Source organism: Micropterus salmoides, unplaced genomic scaffold (genome assembly GCF_014851395.1).
Source record: "Micropterus salmoides isolate LMB-PRFRI ecotype aquatic unplaced genomic scaffold, ASM1485139v1 Ms_hic_scaffold_6, whole genome shotgun sequence".
Lineage (NCBI taxonomy): Eukaryota > Metazoa > Chordata > Actinopteri > Centrarchiformes > Centrarchidae > Micropterus > Micropterus salmoides.
In genome coordinates, this window is record NW_024044348.1 from 11,197,409 (window position 1) to 11,220,446 (window position 23,038).

At 38.3% G+C, this 23,038-nt stretch overlaps 1 protein-coding gene across 1 annotated transcript in view; it reads right to left on the reverse strand.

The window, feature by feature from the left end:
- Nucleotides 1-23,038, reverse strand: part of LOC119890131 (E3 SUMO-protein ligase PIAS1-like) — a 65,168-nt gene that overhangs the window by 21,539 nt on the left and 20,591 nt on the right. Inside the window, exon 2 of the mRNA XM_038701217.1 lies at nt 10,955-11,450. Coding sequence (XP_038557145.1) covers nt 10,955-11,450 — 496 coding nt within the window. The remainder of the gene's footprint in view (nt 1-10,954; nt 11,451-23,038) is intronic.

The window sequence follows — 23,038 nt, forward strand, 5'->3', positions numbered from 1 at the left end:
ATTCAGGATGCTAAATCTGATTTTATCACATGTAGTTGAGGCAGAACCTCACTAGCTGCAGAATTAAGTAATTATAAAGAATTGACACATACACAATGTAATTCCAATAAATGAAGTCGCTATTTAACTTCACTGAACAAACTAACTTCTGCTCAGTGGCTCTTAGAATAAACATTAATAAACCATTTGGACATTACAACAAACAAATAAGAGCTTCTATCAATGCAAATCTCCGACCATGCGTCATGAAGAGTTTCACCAAGAGTTTGCTCTGACTGAACATCCCAGCTGAGAAGACCTCGCTCTCTGGTTTAAGGTGCAGTCATCAGAGGAGAAGAGGACAGTTCAGGTCACATTTTGTAAGGGTGAAAAGATAATATTGCAGTAACTTTTTTCCAAGTTGTCCTGAAGGGAAAGGACTTGAAAATAAGGACACGCTTCTTTGGAGTTAGTGATAGACTTCGTCAAGCTATAAAATCAATCAGACTGTTTTGAAAAACGTTTTGACTGTCACTAAATATGTGTTATTGTGGAAATGAGAGTGCACACTGAGAAAGAGCCCTAGTGTGTACTAGTGCGACTGTATGGCATGGAAACCTGTAGACTCTGTCCTTCATGGTTTGAGGGCCCCTGCTGTACTGGCCACTGTGCTGCATTTCACGTTGATTTATAATGTGTAATGTATGTGTTAGAAAGACAGATGGTGGGAAGAGTGACAGATGGGAAAATGACCTCCAATGGGTTGATGTTTACAGTGAAGAAGGAATAAATCAAGGAAGGGCGACACATACAGTCAGTTGCCATTTAATTAAGTATGGTATATAAAACTATACTGACAGGTATATCTAATATTTCGTCCGCCCTAAAAAAGTAATGATCTTAAGCAAATATTTAAATAAACAGTTTTTTTCAACAGCACTCATTTATAGTGCTGTTGAATTATATTGGTTAAACTGAGAAGTGTTTCTAATATTTATTCTACCCTCACTAACATAAATGCAATACAATTTAACAAAAATATAAACTACAGCATCTAAAATGATCATAAAGGTGAATAAACACCTCTCTAAAGTTGTTCTGACAAATAGCCCCTATCACTGCAAGCATACTGTTGAAGCTGTAAACTTTTGCCAATCTCAATGAGCCCAAGAGACACGATGGGAACACAAATAACAACACAACACAAATAATGATACTCGTGTGATAAATGAAGGAAACAAAAGGCTACTATTTTGACTTCCAACAAAAATTCTCTACTCACTAAAAACCCTGTGAGATAAAATAGAAACGCTGTCTCAATTTGGATGCTTCCGTTAGTACACTTCCATGTAGCCCTCCTACACACTGGGTACATTTGATTTTGTCCTTCTGCTAAACTGAAAGCCAGCAATACGTATTGTATTTTAGTATTTCATAGCGATAATATGGCTTGCTTATGTCCAATCCCTAACCCTAACCCTACTAGTATGGAAAGTATGAATTTTCTTACAATGCTGGTTTTGACTTTATTGTTAGTAAAAACCTAGAAAACTCTTGGTTCTGGGTTTAGTTCTTGTTTGAAGGGGAGATATGTGAGCTAAGCTACAGAGAATGTGCTCAGCTCTATAGCCAGTCTTCAGCACAACAAAGCCCAGCTGGAGTTTATTAAGTTGTTAGTGGATTTGCTACTTTTTCTCTGGTACACCACAGGCACACACACACACACACACACACACACACACACACACACACACACACACACACACACACACACACACACACACACACACACACACACACACACACACACAGTATAAAGCAACATTCACAGGCAGAACAAAGATAAAAATCCTTTCAGTGTCACTCAAATTCAAAACTATAATGCTAGAAGGATCCACAACAAAAGGTCAGATCTGGATGTTACACCCTAACACACACACACACCCACACACACACACTGTTGAAACTATTGAAAACTTTCCAGAAGTGTTACTTCCTCTCCCACTAACAGCAGTGATTATCCTTTATTATCTGCATAAGGGTGTTACATACAGTCATATATTGACAGGGCTCATTAAGGCATTCCAGTGTGCTTACAGGACTGCTAAGGCTGGCATTATATTTTCTCAGTCTGGCAGCTGGCCCTGCTATTCCTGTCAACGTATATATACCGCAGCAGACATTTCACAGTGTCTTAAGAGTTTGGCTTCATGCATTATAGTGAAACATACTAACAGCAACGTTAAATGTCTGTTGTGGAAAGAACAATGTTGCTTATGTTTTGAAATCGGCTGAAAGAGCGAAAAAGGTTTAGTTACAATCAGGGTTCCGGTCTTACTAATCAAGAAACTCGTGAGGACGATGATTCACCAATTCAGGCTGAGAAGAAAATAAAGCTGGTTTTATAGGCTCTGAGAGAGGGAAGCCATTTTGTGCAGAATGTTTATAGTTCAGAGCAGCCAGGGCTCCTTTGTTGATGTTCACTTGTTGTGAGAAGGCTGAGTTGTTTACAGAGAGATAAAGAATTTGCTCAGATTCATGTGGGGGAGTATGAGGTAGTAAATCTCAGGTTGTGTTTTGATGTTGCGTGAAGAGGCGCTTTATTGGTTTCTGTGCCATAGATGTTTGGGAACACTGCTACCATGACCTGTTGTATAAAGCTGATAGTGTATGTGATATAGTATCTTTACTGATTCTCTAACGACATGTGTATTTGCTTCCCGATCCAAGGGCAAGACAAGATGTCCAAGACAAGAATCCAGGACTTCTGGATTATGTGACTGTGTCAAAATAACACCATTATGTGCAGTTTCTGACATCCTGCTAGTGTTTGCCGCTTTGTGACCCACAATGAAATCAAATAATCAAAACTAATGTTGTATTGTCAATGACTGGCTGGATGTTTACGCTTAGATGGGGGAGAGATGGCACAGTTGATTAGACCTATTTATTATTACTTATTATTACTTTATATTTATTCACTCAGTTATTCATTAGGCTAGTTCAAGATGTATTGCACTTGCTTTATTAATTTTAGAACTTCCTTAACTTACCTTCATGGGAAGTAAAGCAGTTAATAAGAAACAGCACCAACAGCCAATTAACACAGTGAACTGGAGCAAGAAACAGAAAGGGTTCTTAACAAAAAATAAATACATTTAAAAATAAAGGCCTCTCTCTAATGACAGTCTATCTTAAATAAAGGCCCGGGGTCTCACTTATAAACAGTGTGTACGAACACAAGACAGCGTACGCCACTTTCTAAGCACACTTTGGGATTTATAAAAAAACAAACTTGTGAAAAGAATGTACTGACCCATGCATATGCACATAAACTGTAGAAATGAGAAACTGCGACTTAGATGGCAGAAGGATGAAACGGTCTGAAATGGATACTGTTGTGTAAAATAAATAAAAATTACCTCTGAGTATTATAAGCCTATTTACTTAATATAATTTAATATTATTTGAGTTCATTTGCATAACAGATAAAAGCTATTCCACAAATAAAACATCCGTTTCATTAATATTCCCTGGCGCCCACACAAAAAGAATTTTCAAGATTTAGGATTATAAACACAAACGGAGAGATCTGTTTTTGCACAAGAATGCCGCAAACAGTTTAATCAGGAATCATATTTAATCTGATCTGTAATTAATACTTGCACGCAGTGCAATTTTTTAATCATAAATAAGGTGGACAGTATAGGAAAAATTACATTTAAATTGATTCCATTTGACGCCTCAGTCGAGCATAGTTTCATATATTGTTATCACATGTTTGTTGCCCTAGACACACGCTGGCGCTTGTATAAAAAAACATGGTATGGAAAAGTATAGCACTGTTTATAAAGTAGATCTTTCAGTGTACTACAGTCATATTTCTTTTGACTCATCGGCAGCCTCGTTACTTGAGTGGACTTTGTGTAAATAAATGTTTAAACCCAACTGGAATGCACGTAGTGCACTCTCTTTTGTAAAATTTCTTTTTCAGCTTTCCTCAGAATTTGCCATCCTTATCTTTATGCAGTCAGCATGTATTAATATTAATTAGGGGGCGTGTTACTGACTATTTGTAGGCAACTATGGGTGTTTAAAGGGTCGGACAAGGAGCTCACTTGCCTGCGCCACATTTCGAGTTGTTTGTGATTTACAAAGGGAAATCAACGTAGAACGTGCATGCACACTGTTTTATAAATCAGAATATTTTTGTGTTTTGTCTGTATGCAGCTTCAGTAGTCTTTCCTATACAGTTGAGACCCCTGGTTCTCTTCACCTTTTTTTCCTTTGTGGTTTGGTTTACTGACAACATTATCATATATTTATAAAACACAACATATCATATTGTGTCGAGGATACAATGATAAAGTCCTGGACTTATTTCCATTGTTGTCCCTGTTGTTTACCCAGTCCAGCAACCTTTATCAAGACAAAATTTTAAATAAGAACTAAAAAACTAGAAAAAGCTCAGGTACATACAAGCCCCAGCCACAATATGACATTATATGGTAATTGTCTACACAGTTTACTCTTGCACTGAGTGGCACACTACACATGAGAATTAATTAAAGAGGGAGGAAGAAAATGTGCTAAATTGTATAGGAAATAGTTAAAGTCAACACTGTACCAAACGTGAGTGTGTGTGAAGAATTTCAGCTTCTCATTCATTATAAAAAAAGGTGCTTAGTGAACTTGCATGCTGTTGGATGGATTTTGGTGTGATATCTGGAACATATAGCAATTCTGAATTCATTTTCAGCCAAGGTGTTATTTGGAATTTGGTGTTGAAAATAGTCTAATGGTCTAATTATATACAAAAACTCATTATTTAACTTAAACATCCCACATTCTGTGTAAATGTTTTTAAATATAAACACATGTATTTTTCTCACATAAAAATAATGAACTATTAGGCTTTAGATTTAAACTATTAGATTTACTTCTAAATAGAGTAAATCCAACAAGGATGAATTCCATTTTTAGAATTTAAGAATTGTTAATACCACTAAATATCAAATGTATTCCTAATCAATCCATGTAGTTATTTTTACATTTGCATAGCATGTAGGTACAGAAAGTTTCAAGAAACATTTGAACTTAAATTAATCTTTTTAGGAAAAAGGGACTCCAAAATAACAACAATTAGTTGACCAATTCATAACATGGCATGGTGCAGTGGATAAGACGCATGCCTTTGGTGTGACAGACCCGGGTTCAACTCCCCACTGTGACACATCCACCAGTGTGTCCCTTAGCAAGAAACTTAACCCCTAGTTGCTCCAGAGGCGTGCGACCTCTGACATATATAGAAATTGTCGAATAATAAGAAAGTCGAATAATTGAAATGAACGTAAACTTAGATAATCAATTTTCTCTGATTCCTGTCTGAAGATTTGATGTTGTTCTTTATCATATATGATAGCAAACTAAATATCTTTGGGTTTAGACTATTAGTTGGATGAAACAAGCAATGTGAAAGCAAAATGGCACTTTCTGGTCAGTTGGTCATGATGTTCTCACCAATTTCTCATTGGTTGCTGGTGCTACTTTTAGCATGCAGGAGAAAAGTGATTTTCATGGGTGGGAGCAATTCATGTAGACCAGAGTATTTTATTTTTGAAGGTTACATTGTGTTAGAAATAATATTTCACAGCTTTGAACTTGTCCAACCAAATGGAGACTGCTAGGCCTAATTTACTCAGCTCCAAACTATTGACACCATGTCTAAGAAGCAGCACAAATCGCTACAGGACAGAACAGCTGAGTGGATAAAGTTGTTTTTTTATGTCAACGTGTGTGTGCATTTTACTCCGGACTGCTTTCTTAATGAGCCGGTAATGGCTCAATGACTGATCCTTACCGGCGGTCCGTGACTGGACTTCAAACTTGAGAGCTTTAGGTTTTGTCATGTTTATATTGTTTTAGTGTTTATTTTGTAGGTTATCTTTTGAACTTACTGTTCGGCAGATCAATTCATAACAAAAATACTTGTTAGTTGCTGTCTTACTCCAAAATCTAAACAAATCATCCACTTTAAAAGACACAACTGGCTCAGCAAGTATAACGTTTGTATCAGATATCGTTACTGAATTAGTTATTATGTTCACAGTGGAACAGACAGGCAGATGCTGACATGATTCACGTCCTGGCACCAAAGCAAACTGTATGTAGGGCTGAAGATAGATTTTTTTCTTTTCTCTGGGCCTTTAAAAATACACTGAGGCAAATATGACAGTGATCTACTGGCCTCAATAGGCAGTAAAAAACAATGAAACCCAGACGTCTAGTTTTCAAAGAGGTTTCCAAGAGTCATTATGCAAACACAAAGTCACGGACTTACTCTTCAGTGAAGGAAGTAATGTTCTAATCTCTTGATTAGACTGACAGTTTTTACCACATGATTTTCCTCCAATGTATGAGTATCGCAGCAATCTTCCCATGTAACAAGCCATTATGCATGAAACGCTCATCAAACGTGAAATGGGTTCGCATCCCTTTGCTGAAGACATGGTGATTAAATCATGTATAATGCATGTGCAACACAATGATATCCATAATGAGTACAGAGGCATAGATCTCTGTGGAGGATGGATAATGATGGGGATGAGAGTGAAGTTCAACCAGTGAGGTCGCCATGGTAATAAAGGAGTAGCTGGTGCAGCCCAGACTGTTGATCAGTTTAGAAAGGTAGGGCTCACTAACCTTTATCCCACAAACTGCTAAGACTCAGCAAAGAGTGCAAGGTTGCACGTGAGGGAGGAAGGGATAATGACGGGATAGAGATATAGAGAGAGAGATATATAGAGAGAGAGAGAGAGAAAGAGAGCGAGAGAGAGAGAGCTAATAATTACGTTTACATGCACACAAGAAACCAGGTTACTGTGAGAAATCAGGTTATGGCAGGAAATCTGAAAGCACACAGACATGCATAGCAACTCCTCGGTTACTGTAACTTGAATGTACATACAGACCGTCTCAAACCGCATTTCTTTTCAACCCCTCTACCATATTTGTGAACCAAGGCTATCATATTTTAAGTTTATGATGGTGATATAAGCTGCTTTTTAGCATTTGGATTGATATAGCAGTGAGAGGACTGGCTCTGTAGTGAGAGAGCACAGTTTTCTTCTTACTGTGCATATGTGCAATAAATAGACTTTCTTCAATCAAGCTACAATATACCTTATATTGCTCACTTACAGTATATCTTCCATACAGTGCAGTGAAAACAGAATTGCTGACAAAACTACTTATCAAAACCCCTAAAAAAAACACTGCTTAATAAAGTCTTAAAATAGTCCAGATCGTGAATATTGTCAAAACTAAATTGCTGCCTGAAAGGCAAAGGCGACATGAGAGGAAGGTTGAGGAAACAAAAGGTCAGAACTAATGCACATTATTTTTCCAGTTCAAGAGGTGAATTTATGGAACATTTGTAGTGAGCAACTGTAAATGTGTAGCACACTTTATAAGAACATATAAAAACTATTCAATGAACAAATATAAAAACTTATAATAAGAACATCAGCATTAGGTGTGTGGTAGGGATAATGTAAAATGTGGTCTGATATTACTTTTTGGTGTCAGATAGGTTTTGTTTTATATCCTAATGGCAGATGTAATAAGCTGTAGCTTAAGCCTCCACCTTTTGGATCTATTGAAAATCTTACCAAACTGACATTCAAACACACCTGACACATCGATTGGCAGCTGTGTGGAGGTGAGACAGAGAACGATTATTGTGTCTTGCCCCTCTCTATGACAACTGGCATAAACTGACCCTTGTTTTCTATTGTACTGTTTTGTTTGGCATTAAATTTTTTATTTCCCATTTTTCTTTTATGTGAAAATATTTGTGTAATTACTTACATACCAAAACAATTTTCTATTTCACATGTGTCTGAATTAATCATTTACAAAAAATGCAGTTCAGCTCTTACTCAGGCTTATTAATTCCAACTTTAGATGCAGGGATGCACCAAGTAATAATCTTTCTTTCACTGCACTGTCTTAAGTCTGACATGCACATCTGCTCTTGTAAAAACCCTGTTAGCATACTGGTTAAGCACAGACACGGCCAACAAATCAGCTTTCTCTTGCAAAACTGAAATCTAGCAAATCCAGAGAGCAAGTGGGGGAAGGCAGTCTGGAAAAAAAATGAGTGAGTGAGTGAGGGGGAGAGAGAGAAAGGGGAGGCAAGGCAACAGGAGAAGCAACAACAATGGGGGGAGGGCACTGAGCAGTAATCAGAAGATCGGAAACAAATAAGCAGAGAAGAGCAAAGTGTGATCAGGGAGTGAGGGGAACAGTTATCTTCAAAGAGAAAAAAAAATCTCCCAGTCAGCTTATGAGGGGGAAATTACAATTAATCAAATAGTTTAATTATTGCCTTCCATTATTATTACGACAAAGAGGGTCATCACCTCCAAGCTGCAGTTGAGTTTCATTTCTGAAGCAAATTTAAATTTTCAGCTTTGTGAAACGATGTGCACCATCTTCCTCTTTTCCTACTCTCAGTCATCCTTTCGCTCTCTCTGCTTCTCTGAGAACAATACGATCAACATGCATTATTTATTGGAAAGTGCGTTTGTGTTTTGAAAGAACACTGTACGCGCAGTCGTGCGGGTATCAGTGTGTGTGAGAATGATGTGAATGTGCGATTCAGATTCAAATGAGGGAAGGGTGTGTTCTGCGGGCACAGGTGTAAATTTGCATGCAAATTTGAGGAGACAGAGTGAGGCTGGAAGACAGAGGGAAAGAGAGAGGAGGCAGAGAGGGATGGAATATGTGCAGGAAATGGATAGAGTGAGAAAGGGAGAGGGAAGAGGAGAAAGATGGTGTGATGACAGAGCTGCAGGCGCTGTGTTTGTACATGCATCTGCAGGCAAATTAATCACAAGATGGTCTCCTACTCCATTAAAATGCTAATGTAGGAAAATCTAGACATTTCCATATATTAGCAATATGTCCCAGAGCCCAAGGAATGTTATTATGCTAAATGCAGGCTGGGTTCTGGATGCACATCTAATATAACGGCAAATCTGACAAAGATAAAAACCAAGATTAAAAGTTTCTTAAGTAGTGAAATAAAAGGCAGACTGGATAAGAGATGGGGTGCTTCAACACAGGGCCTTCATGAAATCAGACAAGAGAAGAGTCTGGATGTTTGGATTTATTAAAAGAAAAACTATTTTAATACAATTTTAGTTATTTTACAGGAAAGCTTTGTGTTTTTGTCTCACTGGTTGGAAGTGGGTTGTACACAGCTGGAAAAAGGAGATGTCACGTACATACCTGCACCAATCAAACCACACCCACACCCACTCCTGATGAAGCAGTTCTTTTTATTGTTAAACTCTTAATAAATATTACCTGAAGATGTTTAATGCTATAAAGAAAAATTTTAGATTTGAAACCAAGTTTTCCGGTGCTTTAAGTTATTCCTACAGTTGTTATCTGACAAAAATAATTAACTGGTTTACCTGTAACTGGCTAGTACAAAATACACATAGTTTTCATCAGTTTTTGTGTGTAAAAATATACCATATTTTGTACACACAATCAATGAAAGATTTACTTAAACATTTAGGATCTTCCTTTGTTTTGGACTCACAACAGCTAGTGCCACCGCATGGGAAAAATGTGATGGTGTAGAGCCAGTGGAGAACTGTTTTCTCTGTGCTACAGAGTGACTGCTCAACTACTGTATGCATAAATGCCTGGGCTCTCATGAATCACTTAATGTAGAATCTAGGAGACATGTGACTTTGTGTGGCTAAACGCAGTCCTGTCAACATATATTGTTGATGGTCTACATGCAGTGATTCATTTATATTCAGTGGCGCCACTGAAATTGGACTCACAGCTAGAAATATATAAGTACAATGAAAATATAATGACAATTCATCATGTGGCAACATTGCTTGGCCCATCAAAAACAAATTCCCGCATTGCAGTCATTATATGTTAATATAAATATTAAGAGCCATTATTCACCTATGATAAATACAGAAATGTATCTTGTTACCTTCAGATCCACAAAAAAAGCCTAAACTATAAATATGTTTCATCTTTATCTGTGGTTTTCAAACTTGTGACTAAATGCAGGCTCTCTTGTTCATTAATGAACATAAACAAGTAGTGCCACGATTAGGTAATATCTTTGAAGCAGGACAATCTGAAAAGGCAAATCCTTCCGCTTTTATTTTTTTGGATAAAGGCAGCCCATTAATATTTTCACTTACACCTCTTGGGAACAAACTGTGGCCTCTGTCTACTCTGAACTGTTGTGGAAATCAGAAAATTATATTTGTGTAGTAACATTTTTTCTGTGCCCTGTCAACACATTAGCAGGCAGCACAACACCAACACTGGCAGGGAGCCTCTCCACAACAGAGATGCAAATGTCAATGTTTTTTTTTGACTGCTGCCATGATTATTATCATGGCAGCAGTCATGATAATAATCATATTATTATTATTTTCATATTATTATGAAAATATACTGATATAATAAACACAACATTGGAGATCATTTTTCTGTCATTTTCACATTAACTGGATAGTTTGACAGCGAAGATATAGACAGGAAACTAATATATACAGAGAGGGATGACATGCTCTAAAGTCTCCAAGTCCGTTGCAGTTACTGTATATGGTACGTGTCTAGACATAGAGTTTTGCATATTAAGAAGCCGTTTAAATTCTGGTTTTGTGAAGCAATAAAAAACAAACATACAGTTTGTTAGTTTTTGTTTTTTAAATCGTAAGTAAAAGATACTGCTAGTCTGTTGAAAATTGAAACCAGGTTTGACTGACTAGGAAATTCTTGCTACCAATCTTGCAAACTAATTATTTCACCCTGCACTGTGAAGATATATTGTGCAAACAGAGTGTATACATTGTGATTAAATGTATCCATCTACTATCGTTCCACTTAAATCCAACACAAACTCTCACACAAAACACACCCTCACCTAGACTGGTTGGCTTGATGAGCTCGTCCAGCATGTCGTAGAAGGGCAGCCTCTGGAGCTTGACATCTGGGTGGACAGGGTGGAGTGTGGCCGCGGTGGACAGGTGGTGCGTCACCCCGGTCAGCTCGTGTTTCCCTGGGCCGAGCAGTGAGAGGGGCAATAAGGCAGCGGGCGATGGGGCACCGCCGTGACTGGTGTGACCCTCATACGCCAGCTGTGTCAGGCCAGCGGGCAGTGCGGCGCCCCCTCCTCCAACCACTCCAGCTGTGGCCGGGTGGTGTGGTCCGGGCATGGCAAGCTCTGAGTGGGATATCATTTTGGCAGGGAAGCGTCGTCGGTAGAGCTCTTTGATCTTCATGTGCACGGCGGGGCTGCAGCCAGCCTTCAGCAGATGCAGCGCTTTGGTCAGCAGCTCGTGCTTGCGCCCGTGCTTGTTGCGCCCAGCGTAGCCCAGCAGTACCTGCAGCTCCGACACCCGCAGGCTCATCACCATTTGCTGTGATGGAGGAGGGGATGAGAGAGAGGATGAGGAATCAACTCGAGATACAATACCAATGCCATTCTCATGACTGATACAAAATGCAGTCCTGAAGTTCCAAAACGCGTGGCAATCAACAGTCACTGAAGCAAATAACTGGTTGCAGTATATTTTCATTTATGACCATTATGATCATTTATTTTTCCAAACAGTGACAAAATTTATGAGTCAAAATATACAAGTTTCGGCATCTGATAAGCCTTTAAACTCTTCAATCTGCTACTCAAACTAGACTTCCTGGATTATATTTCATTGTCTCACCTGAGGTAATATACCCCCTTCAACAGCCCCTTACATATCTAATGCAACGAGTAATCAGAGTGTACAGTGGTAGAAAGGTTTCTGTACAGGGTGTCACTCCATGGGTTTGAGTGAAGGAGAATATCTGAATCAAGACTCTGCCAGTTGAGGAGCTAGCAAGGAAGTGTTGTAGAGAACCCCAGGGCACTCAAGGGTGGGTTTACTTTACAGGCCATTGATACATGCAGACTCAAAAGCTGGCACCCAATTTCACTAATGGGGAAAGTTGATAACGGCTCAACTTAATATATAAAAATATCATGTGATGCAATGTGAGCAACAAATAGGTAAGAGCACTCATTTTGATTCCCACAGCTGAAGCACAGAGTTGTTTACTACTGTGCAACTCTAGTGGAGCGGGGGAATCAATTCCTGCGCAGATACAGGACAGCAATGTCGATCACTCTTTCTTTCTCGGGAGTCGTCGTATTAAAAGCAAGGGGGAGTTACTGTGGAAGAAGACATTTGGCTGCTCTGCTAGCCCTTCTGCCACTGTCATCCTGACCAGATATAAAAAATAATGGATGGATTGAATTTTAAATGCTTTATTGGATGGTGCTATAGACTGACACAGGGTGTCATTGATGTCCATTGCAGTGCAGAGGTTTTTGTCTGTGCTGGAGTGGGAAAAAACTTGAACCATTTTTCCTGGCTCAATGTGAGGCTGAGGCTGTACTTCCCAGGGGCTAGCGGGATGGAGTAGCTGCAGCAAGAGCCTGTAAAAAGTAGTGCCTGCACAGGTTTAGCTTCAGGTTGACCCAAACTAGAGTAAGCACTAGCAGCTCTTCATCTAACCAGATGTGTATGTAGACCAACTTTAGGTAAAATAAAGTAAGTTGTACCCTCGGTGACTGTAACTCAGCAGCTGTTGTAAATGTAAAATGTAAAACAAGCTTAGATTTAGACAGAGAGAAAAACAAGTGCACTTGCAGTTACTATATGTACAGTAACTAAAGAGTTGAACTAAGAGTTCTATTTAGTGAAAAATCAAAAACTAAACATCATAGCTTATTTAAACTGAAGGGTGCCCTTGAGCAAGATACTTCTTATTGTCTGCTCCAGATGACTGAGGACACAGGACAGATCCCTGCTTGAATCTGAAGCAGGACACTGATGAAATTTTAAATCAGGAAGGGAGGGGAAGAACCTGCGACCCAGAAATGTTTTTTCAAATATTTTTTTCTCAGATGTCACCAGAATTTGATCATCATTCACAGTAAAACCAAAGGAAACACAACTTCCTTGAATCAAAATTAGTTAGGTTGTTTTTTCTTAGAATCACATACAAGGCTGCCTACAGTATTTTAGTCTTTGCAGTTTTGGATGCTATGTAACAAATAAGGTTAACGTTAACGTTAACAAGCATCCATTAACCATGTCAGAATCAGAAGGAGCTTTATTGTCAAGTAGTGTTTTACACATACAAGGAATTTACTTTGGTGATAAGGTGCTACACACAGACAAATATACAGATGCCATAAAAAGATGTATAAATATATAAATATGGAATAAACAAATGCAAGTTATTTAAGAATAATAGAAGAATAGAGAAAAATAATACAACTATTTGCATAGAAAGAACAACATGGCAGATATTTACATGTGCATTACTCTGGTTTATGTTGTGCAGACGTCTTGCCACGGAAGAGGATGATGATGTAAACAGTATATGGCAAAATATAGCTATGAGACAGACCTTTCTCTAACACACACACACACACACACACACACACACACACACACACACACACACACACACACACACACTACTACTGCACAGGCTTGTAAGAATGTCTTGGACAAACCTCCTCCCTTCATCTCCTTTAATAACAGAGCAAGAATAAAAAATCACAGATGCTCACAAACACTTAACACGCTTAAATGACAAAACACACAGTTAGTGTTAGTGCCCATTGTGTTAAGTTTTCAAATCACTTAAACACACTGTTATTATTATTATGATATGTGTGCTGTAGTGTACATACAAAGGCTTAAACCTTTAAGCCTTCAAGATTTTATTATTGTTTCTTATAATGAGGCACATTTTTCTTGGGTTACATTGGGGTTTTGCATTTAATTGACATTTAAAATGACATACATGACTGCTGTAGGCTATGTTTTGTGACCTAACCATTGCAGCGACATTTAAGACTTGAAAAGAAAACTCACGAAGATACACCAATATCACTTTTTCATTGCAAAAACAGATGGAATGTAAATAGCCTTTCTTATATTTAATACTGTCTCCATGCAGTCGAATTCATCACTTTAAATAACTGCATAATTATCTGATAATGCATATCTAATCTGCATTTCAAATTTAGTATACATCCTTTAGGAAAGAAATAACCCTTACCTCATTTATTAGCTTTTGTTTCACTTCATCCAAGCGTGCCTTCATGTTCCTTTTTACAGGAATACAGCCAAAGGTCACTATGTTATTTGTAATGTTGAAGATGACAAAGCTGAAGTTCATTCAACTGCTGTCCTACCTTGCTGAGTATCATCTAAATGTTACAAATAACCAAAACATTTTACAGTACCAAAGCTACTTTAATTTTAACATGGGTTGCTTGGGTGTGAAAAAAAACCTCTTACTGTGATCCAACCACAGCACTGCACTGTATCATTAAAACTGACGTATTAACGATAGTTTTGAAAGGAACTGAAACCCCCAAAGTGCTGCAGTTTACAGTAAAAATGGTTCACTTTTTCGTATCTAGCTTTCAGTGCCTGAAAGTGCAGCAAACTAATATGTGCTTCAAATAACAGCACAATACATGAACCATCTAAAACCATAAATAAACATTGTCTGGTAAAAATGTTGGGCAATTACTGTTTTTCATTAATCAAATAGGGAAATATATCGCATACTGTATATTATAATGTTTTATTGCTGTACTTTTACTGTGTAAGTAGTGTCTTGTTGTAGTATTTTAACATGTGAAGCACATTGGTCAACCTTGGTCGTTTTAAGTGTGCTACATAAATAAAATTTATATTGAAATTAGAGATGCATAAATAGCTACTGCATGATAGAAGAGATGCAACAACAGATAATTACAAAAGCATATTTCAGAATGCTGTTCTGTGGTAAAGAACGTAACAGTCTTGGTAGTCTTTTAGCCCATCTCCACAGCAGGAACTTAACAAAATGTAACGTAGCACGCAGCTTTTGTCACCAGTTCTGCTTTTAGTGTCTGCTGTTCTCCTCCCACTTTGGGGCTGACTTCCTGTAACAAACCTTTGTTGTTACTGTTCAGGAGGTAATACTGAATGCAAGGCCCAGGTACTTTCAGGGATTCGCTGGATGACTGGTCAAGCAGATGTGACTACCCATCACAACAAGAACAACTACAACACAGCACAATATCTACCATCTGACAGGAATCAGGTTACAAGTGCAGCTAAGAAAAAATGTGAAAGCATTTGCATGGTAGAATATGCTGCTTTTCATGGTTTTAAGTGATAGTAAATTGAATTAGGACTGCATCTAAGGGCTATTTTCATTGTTAATTATTTTCTCATTTAATCAATATGCTTTTTGGTCTGTAGAATGGTGGAAAATGTCAATCAGTGTTTCCCAAAGCCCAACATGATGTCCTCAAATGCCAATGTTAGTTTACTGTCATAGAGGAGGAAAATTCTGATTTTTTTCTTATAAAACTATTCAACCGATTAATTGATTATCAAAATAGCTGCTGATTAATTTAATAGTTCACAACTAATCCTGAACCTGTATCTCATTTTCACACTAATGTGAATGAAATTCACTAACAGATTTCAACACTTCTCCCATTGTTGTATTTCACCACTTCACCATACAACCTCTCACTTCACTTGCCTATCAACCAGTACAATAAAATGATGAGGTCGGTCCCAATGTAGCCCTTATTGTACGAACATATCCTTTTGTGATAATACAAAAAAAGAACCTAGCACCAAACCCTAACGATTAGGGCTGAGACTAATAATTATGTTAAGTAGTGATTATGTTCTTGGTCAATCTGTGAATCATATAGTATATACACTGAACAAAATTATAAACGCAACACTTTTTTTGCCCTCATTCATCATGAACTCAAAGATCTAAAACTTTCTCTATGTACACAAAAGGCCTATTTCTCTCAAATATTGTTCACAAATCTGTCAAAATCTGTGTTAGTGAGCACTTCTCCTTTGCCGAGATAATCCATCCACCTCACAGGTGTGGCATATCAAAGCGCTGATCAGACAGCATGGGTATTGCACAGGTGTGCCTTAGGCTGGCCATAATAAAAGGCCTCCCTCTGCTGCTGGTGGTATAGAGGAGCTGGTTTGTCTCAACAAGCAGCTGAGTTTATGAGGATTTGCAAAATTTTAAGGTACATAACATTCCATCTAAACAGGCTACAGACAGAGAGATTTCTTTTGAGCTTATTTATAATAAATGAGCTTTTAGCCGAGCTAGCTCATGTGCTTGTGTAAAACCGAAACACAGCTGCGGTGGATGAAACACAACAGATTAAAATATCGCTTTTATGCACGTTCCTGCTTATTGTACTGATGCAGTATCAGCCTTTCAGTAGTACTGCTGGTTTTGCTGCACTTACTTACAGTAACAAGTGTAGTTATGATTTTGTGTAATCTATAGTGATCTCCACTTACTTCGCTCTGCGTGTATGCTGAGCAAGCGATAAGCTTCCGGTCTACAATATGAAGCCGATGCGCAAGTCCCTGAAACCTGCATTCTACTGAAAATCCAGCAGGGGGCGACTCTTCTGATTGCAAAAAGAGGTCCAGTTCTATTACAAATAACGGGAAAATTACCCTACTTCTCAGCTGAAAAATTACCCCAGTAAACACTTTCCTGATGAGTTTATGGTCTCAGTCGCTAGTTTCAAGTCTTCTTCAATACAAAATGATGTTCATTTAGTAAATTATGGTCCCATTTATTTTAAAATAGCAGAGTATGTTTCAAGGCGGGATTATCTATTATTGACAAGTCGTTACCATGGCAACCTGTCAATCAGGCAAGAGACGATTCGTACCCTCAGCGCTGTGTAAATTTAACCAGCACCATTGAAAAAGCTTATTAGGAGTCGGCTGTTCACTTTCTCTGGTGAATACATTTAGTTTTAAGACTGTTGTTTGCTAGACAAAGTTATCAGCCCTGTTAAAATGACAGTTAACGTGAGTTATAGTTGCACCTAGCTAAGCAAGCTAGCTAGCTAGCTCCGCCCACGGCCGTTAGCTCCACCGTATCGTCACTTCCGGGCACTTCCTAGTTGCAAAAACTCGACATGACAGTCCACAAACCAATGGGTGACGTCACAATGACTACGTCCATTTCTTATATACAGTCTATGATACTGAGGTCTGCTAAGAGAGGAGGGGAGGGGCTGCAGCGTGATGGCTCGCTTGTTCTATTGGCAATTTCTTGTGAATTGTAACCAATCAGCTCGTACTATGGGCGGGACATAGGGTTGACACTGGGTACGGCCCTAGAATGGTTTTCATCCTACCTGTCAAATAGGAAGTTTTGCGTGTCTGTAAACAACTATGTCTCTTCTCTCCAGTTAAATATGGTGTGCCTCAGGGGTCGGTCTTAGGACCCATTTTGTTTTCCTTGTATCTGCTTCCCCTTGGACATATTATCCATAAACATGGCATTTCTTTTCATATTTATGCTGATGACACACAAATATACTTGCCCGTCAGATCCACAAATACTGCCATCTGCTGGTTCCCTAGTAAATCACATTAAGCCTGTGGCAAAGAACCTTGGTGTTTGGTTTGATAGTAATTTAAATTTCGAGCAGCACACTATAAAGCTTGTTCAATCATGTTTTTATCAACTTAGAAATATAGCAAAAATTCGATCTATGTTAACTTTTAAGGACACCGAGACCATTTTACATGCCTTCATCTCATCACGCCTGGATTATTGCAATGGCCTTTTCACCTGTTTAACCCAAAAATCTATTGATCGACTCCAGACTGTCCAGAACTCAGCTGCCAGGCTTTTAACCAGAACAAAGAAATATGACCACATTACTCCTATTTTAGCTTCATTACACTGGCTCCCAGTATGTTTTAGAATTGACTTTAAAATTCTATTGATCACTTTTAAAGCTCTTCATGGCCTCTCGCCTTGTTATATTTCTGACCTTTTAGTCCCATACACACCAGCACGCACCTTGAGATCCTCGGGCAGAGGTCTGTTGTCTGTTCCAGAGTCTCGACTGAAAACTAAAGGGGACAGAGCGTTTGCTGTCAGGGCCCCGAGGCTCTGGAACAGCCTGCCCAAGGAAATCAGGTCGGCTGAGTCAGTAAACTCTTTTAAGTCCCTTCTTAAAACATACTTTTATAGGAGAGCCTTTCCCGATCTTATTTGACTTTATTTTATCCCTTTTATTTTATTGTATTTTATAATTTTATATTTATCTTAAACGTGTATTTTAGTCTTTTCAATGTTTTTCATGCTTTAAGCTTGTATTGTTTTTGTATTATTGTCTCGTGGGTATTATTGTCTTTACACTTGTTAAAGCACTTTGTAACTTGTTTTTGAAAAGTGCTCTACAAATAAAGATTATTATTATTATTATTATTATTGTACTCACCAATCTGTGGACTCGAGCAGACAGATAGAGGCAGCTGCATCAGAGGCAAAGGAAGGCATTTTTTAAATTAATTAATAATATCAAATATCTGTTTTTGAAATGACCGATGCAGATTATTGGAAAAATGCTGAATATCAGCGCCGATAATCGGCCAGAGCGATTATTGGTCGACCCCTAATATGCATAGCTCTGCACACACTCACACACAGATGATAACAAAGTTCCCCATGTTTACAAAATATGTATACAACATCCAGACACAATTGCAAGTCAGCATAGGGCTGCCTTTGTCCTTTGTCACTACAGACATATGGTTTAAGGCACATTCATCAAGGAAAAAAACACTGGGAGGCAGACCCCCATTTGCTAATGTAATTCTGAGGCCTTCCACACTACAGTTATAAAAACACATCAGTCAAATACTGACGGCTCTTACAGCAGGACGAGGAAGCTCAATCACAGGTGCAGCATGCAGGCAGCAGCTGTCTTGTCTCTAGATATTCAACATTCAGAGATCATTTTTTTAACAGAACAGTAATCTCAATAATTCAATAATGTTCTGTCAAGTATCCCTAGACTTGGGCAGCGCACGCACGCACGCACGCACGCACGCACGCACGCACGCACGCACAGCATTGGTTAAGCCAAGAAACTCTCCTGCTGGCGACATAAATGACCAGTTCCATGAAATATGCATGTTGTAGAGAAGAAGGGTGTGTGAAAAAATTATGACACTGGCTGCCCACCATTTCATGCACGCACGCACGCACGCACGCACGCACGCACGCACGCACACCTTAACACAAAAACACATGCCAAGCTCCCCACCCACTCTCTCCACAAAGCAAATACACACAAACGAGACGGATACACACTAATACTGGCTCACACACACACACACACTCAGGATGTGTAACATTCCTCTGGCTTCACAGAAAAAAAGAAAACAAATAGAGGAGAGAAAACAGTGGCGCGAGTGGTGTTGGAAGAGAGATAGATGAACAGCTCACAGCTCTCACTATCTCCTCTTTTCTTGTCTGTCCTCCTCTCCACCATTCAATCATTCCCCTTCCCAGAACAGGTGGCCCCTAAACTCCTCCATCTTCCCGGTCAACAGACGGAAGGGGGTTTCCGAAGCTAACCAACCATCTGACCAGCACTTCTGACAGAGTATTACTCGCAGCTTAACAGTTCAAAAACATCAAGAGATGTTCAATTTACTATCGTACAAGGCAAAGAAAAGCTGCAAATCCTCACATTTAAAAAGGTGGAATCAGTAAATGTTTCACACTTCAGGTTAAATAAGTAGATGTGCAGCAAACCCTCCTGCACTTAACCTGTGCCTGAATCACTGTCTGGTTTAGTCGTGACATCGATCAAAGCTATTGAAAAATAATGAAATTATTTAAAGTACAATCAAGAGCCAAGAGTGTGACAATATGCTTAGCCAAAAGTGGCATATTCTGAAGACATTTTTAATTACATAAAAATGTACTCTTTGGCTTAATTCTTAAACACAAAAAACAGCATCACCCCATCGCCGATTCGACTGCACTGAAAAGCCAGGTTAGAGTAAAGCATGTTTGTGAGAATGTGCTCTGTTGTATTGTTTTACTGACACAACTTGACACTTGCAACAAAGGAAGGAGGGTGAAAGAGGGAGAGAGGATACAACACAGAGAGTAGCTGGTGGTAACAGGGGAGTTCTTGCACAAACAAGCACACACAGCACGCAGACAAGTGTGGGTTTTTAAACCTAAAGAGGACATTTTTGCCTTAATTTAACCAGCCTGTTACATTTTGTGTCAATAAAGAATATATCTAAATGTGATGGTGCCTAAATGTTTTGGTGCCAAAGAAAAGATGAGGATTCATTGTGTCCACCAGAGACATTGTTAGAAAGGCCCCGAAACAACATTTTGACCAACACATGACACCGAAACTGAAACCCACAGAAAACCTACAATGATGAAATTCCCTCAGGCAGGTTAACCACAGGACCAAAATCCATTCAGTAAAAAAGAAACACTACAAGAACTAGGCAAAAAAAAGTAATTTCACATTTCCCAGCAGAGTTACAGACTGTTGTCATTTAGCTTGTGAGGAACAAACTATATAATATCAGAGGTGGATGACAATAACTTATGATGTTGGCTTTTGCACATTTATCACCACACATACAAAATTAAATACACAAAGATTACTACTGTCTGTATTTCGGTACATGACATATGCTAATGTTGGATCAGGGATATCATCTTTTAGATAATGACACCTGTAACTACTGATCATATTCTGTATACACCTAATTCTACTTTAACTTCAACATGAAACATCAGCTACATTATTAAAGTCCAAAAATTTAAGTTCAATTCAAAATCAAAACTGAGAAAGAGATAGAAACTGTTTAACTTTCAGTATTGGGCCTTTTTCAATGGAGGAACTTTTTTCAGGAACTCGTTTGAGGAACCCAGGAATGCAAGATAAGAGGCAAAAACTGAACTGACTTCTGGGCAGTATTACGTGTACTCCAAAAAGTCCCTCCTGAGGTTGTACTTTCTGATGGCTCATCCACCATCCAGGTGCTTCAGCAGTTGGTGACTAGTATAATACAAGCCTCACGACTACTACAAGCTCTGTGCAGCAGCCGTGAAGACCCCAAGCAAACACTTGTCATCACCAGTATGAATGCAGGGACTTGGGAGAAGTTTTTGTGATATAATTGAACTTTAGTTTAAAATGCCTTTGTTAGAAAGGGTTAATAGAGTGATGACATGCAACAAAAGTCCGTAGTAGGACTCAAACATGGCATATTGCCCTGTGATTGAACTTGAACAGAGGTTAACATTTTGTCACTTGCCATGCGAATTACCTACATTTAGTTGATAAGAGATTCAAGAGGATTCAGATGTAATAAAATGAGCAAGTCAAACCGTGCTCTAACAGGGCTGTAGTAGAGCTACACTGATAAATCATCCAGACTGATATGTTGGCAGATATTAACTTATTGCAGATATATCAGTGTCAATGTCAAATCTAAGTGATCCGTATCAAAATTGTCTGTTTATGTTATGTGTTCATTAAAGAAATTAGTATAGACAGATATGATTTTTAAACCCTCTAAATCCAGATAAAAGTAAGCCTCAAATCCAGTATCGGTTGGGCTGTAGGCCTTGATTCTGGTCTTCAGTCCACTTTTTTTGTAACATCACTGACTTGTCGAACATTACATCTGTATTTTTTTTTTGTTTTGAAATTATCTTATTCCTCAGTCTAAGTCTTAGTAAAATGTGTTTTCATTCTTTCGTTATCTTTCATTGAATTTGTCAAACTACCCAGGTGTGTATGAATTAGGGCTGGACGGTACGCAAGATTTTTTTCCCCCACAGTAGTAGGAATAGTAAATTTTGCTTTTCATTTTCACAGAAAAAAAAAATATATAAAAATGATGATGATGTGATTTTTGCCAGGGTATATATATATATATATATATATATATATATATATATAATTAGCTGGTTTACTGCAGACATTCTCTTAATGTTCACTTTCAGTTCGACTTAAATGGTGGTAACTACAGTCTAATCTTTATCAGTATGTTTGGTAGATTCTTGTCAGACTGGAGGGTGGGGTGTAGGGTAATAATCTGCTGTGTCCAGAGCTGGTGAGAATGACTGATGGAGGGATGAAAGGAAGGGGGATGGGGAGATAGAGCAGCTGAGCCTCCAAACCAAATGAAATTCTCCTCAGCTCCAGAGAAAACAGAAGAGCGAAGGGTAGTTTTTAGCACTTTAAATTCTCATTCCAGTTTTGTTTAAAAATATATATAACATTCCTCAACATGGATTATTTAAAGTCTCTGGGAAATACAGTTTGTATGGACAGTGACATTTCTGTAAATAAGATGAAAGGAAGGGGATTAATTTAATTACGTCAATTTCTCGATTAATTATTAAACTAAAAAAAATTATAAAAGGTGAGAGCTTCAAGTGCCTTGTTCTGTCTGAGCAACAGCCCCAAACCCTAATATATTTTGTTTAAAATCATATGAAACTGAAAAAAGAAAATCGTCACATTTGAGAAGCTGGAATGAAAGAACATTTTTATTTTTCTCTCAATCCTACGTGATTAAATCAATGAAATTGTTGCAGCTCTAGAATCCTCTTTATTCAATTTCAATTCAATTTTATTTATATAGCGCCAATTCATAACAAAAGTTGTGACATTGCACTTGTCATATAGAGTAGGTCTAAACCATACTCTTTGTAATATTATTAACAGAGACCCAACAATTCCCTTTAGTTTCCACTTGCAGTTAGCAACATACACGACAACGTTTTTAAGCTTTGTAACTGAAGGTTTCTTACCAGAATGCACCGTGGGAGCCATAGTTAACTTCTCTCCTCAGGTTTTAATGTACACAGGCTTGTACCTTTCACTTTTTACATCAAGGAATCAGACATGCTCTAACAAAGTTTCTCACATTTTGCACCGATGATGCAACTGGGAGAATTTAATGCCCGTCCAAGCCTTAGTGCTCTAAATGTCAGTCATTGTCAATGCAGAAAATGAACAGGACTTTAACTTCTAATATCACAAAAACAGATAACTGTAATGGAGACAGCTTGTTTCCATGCCCATGTT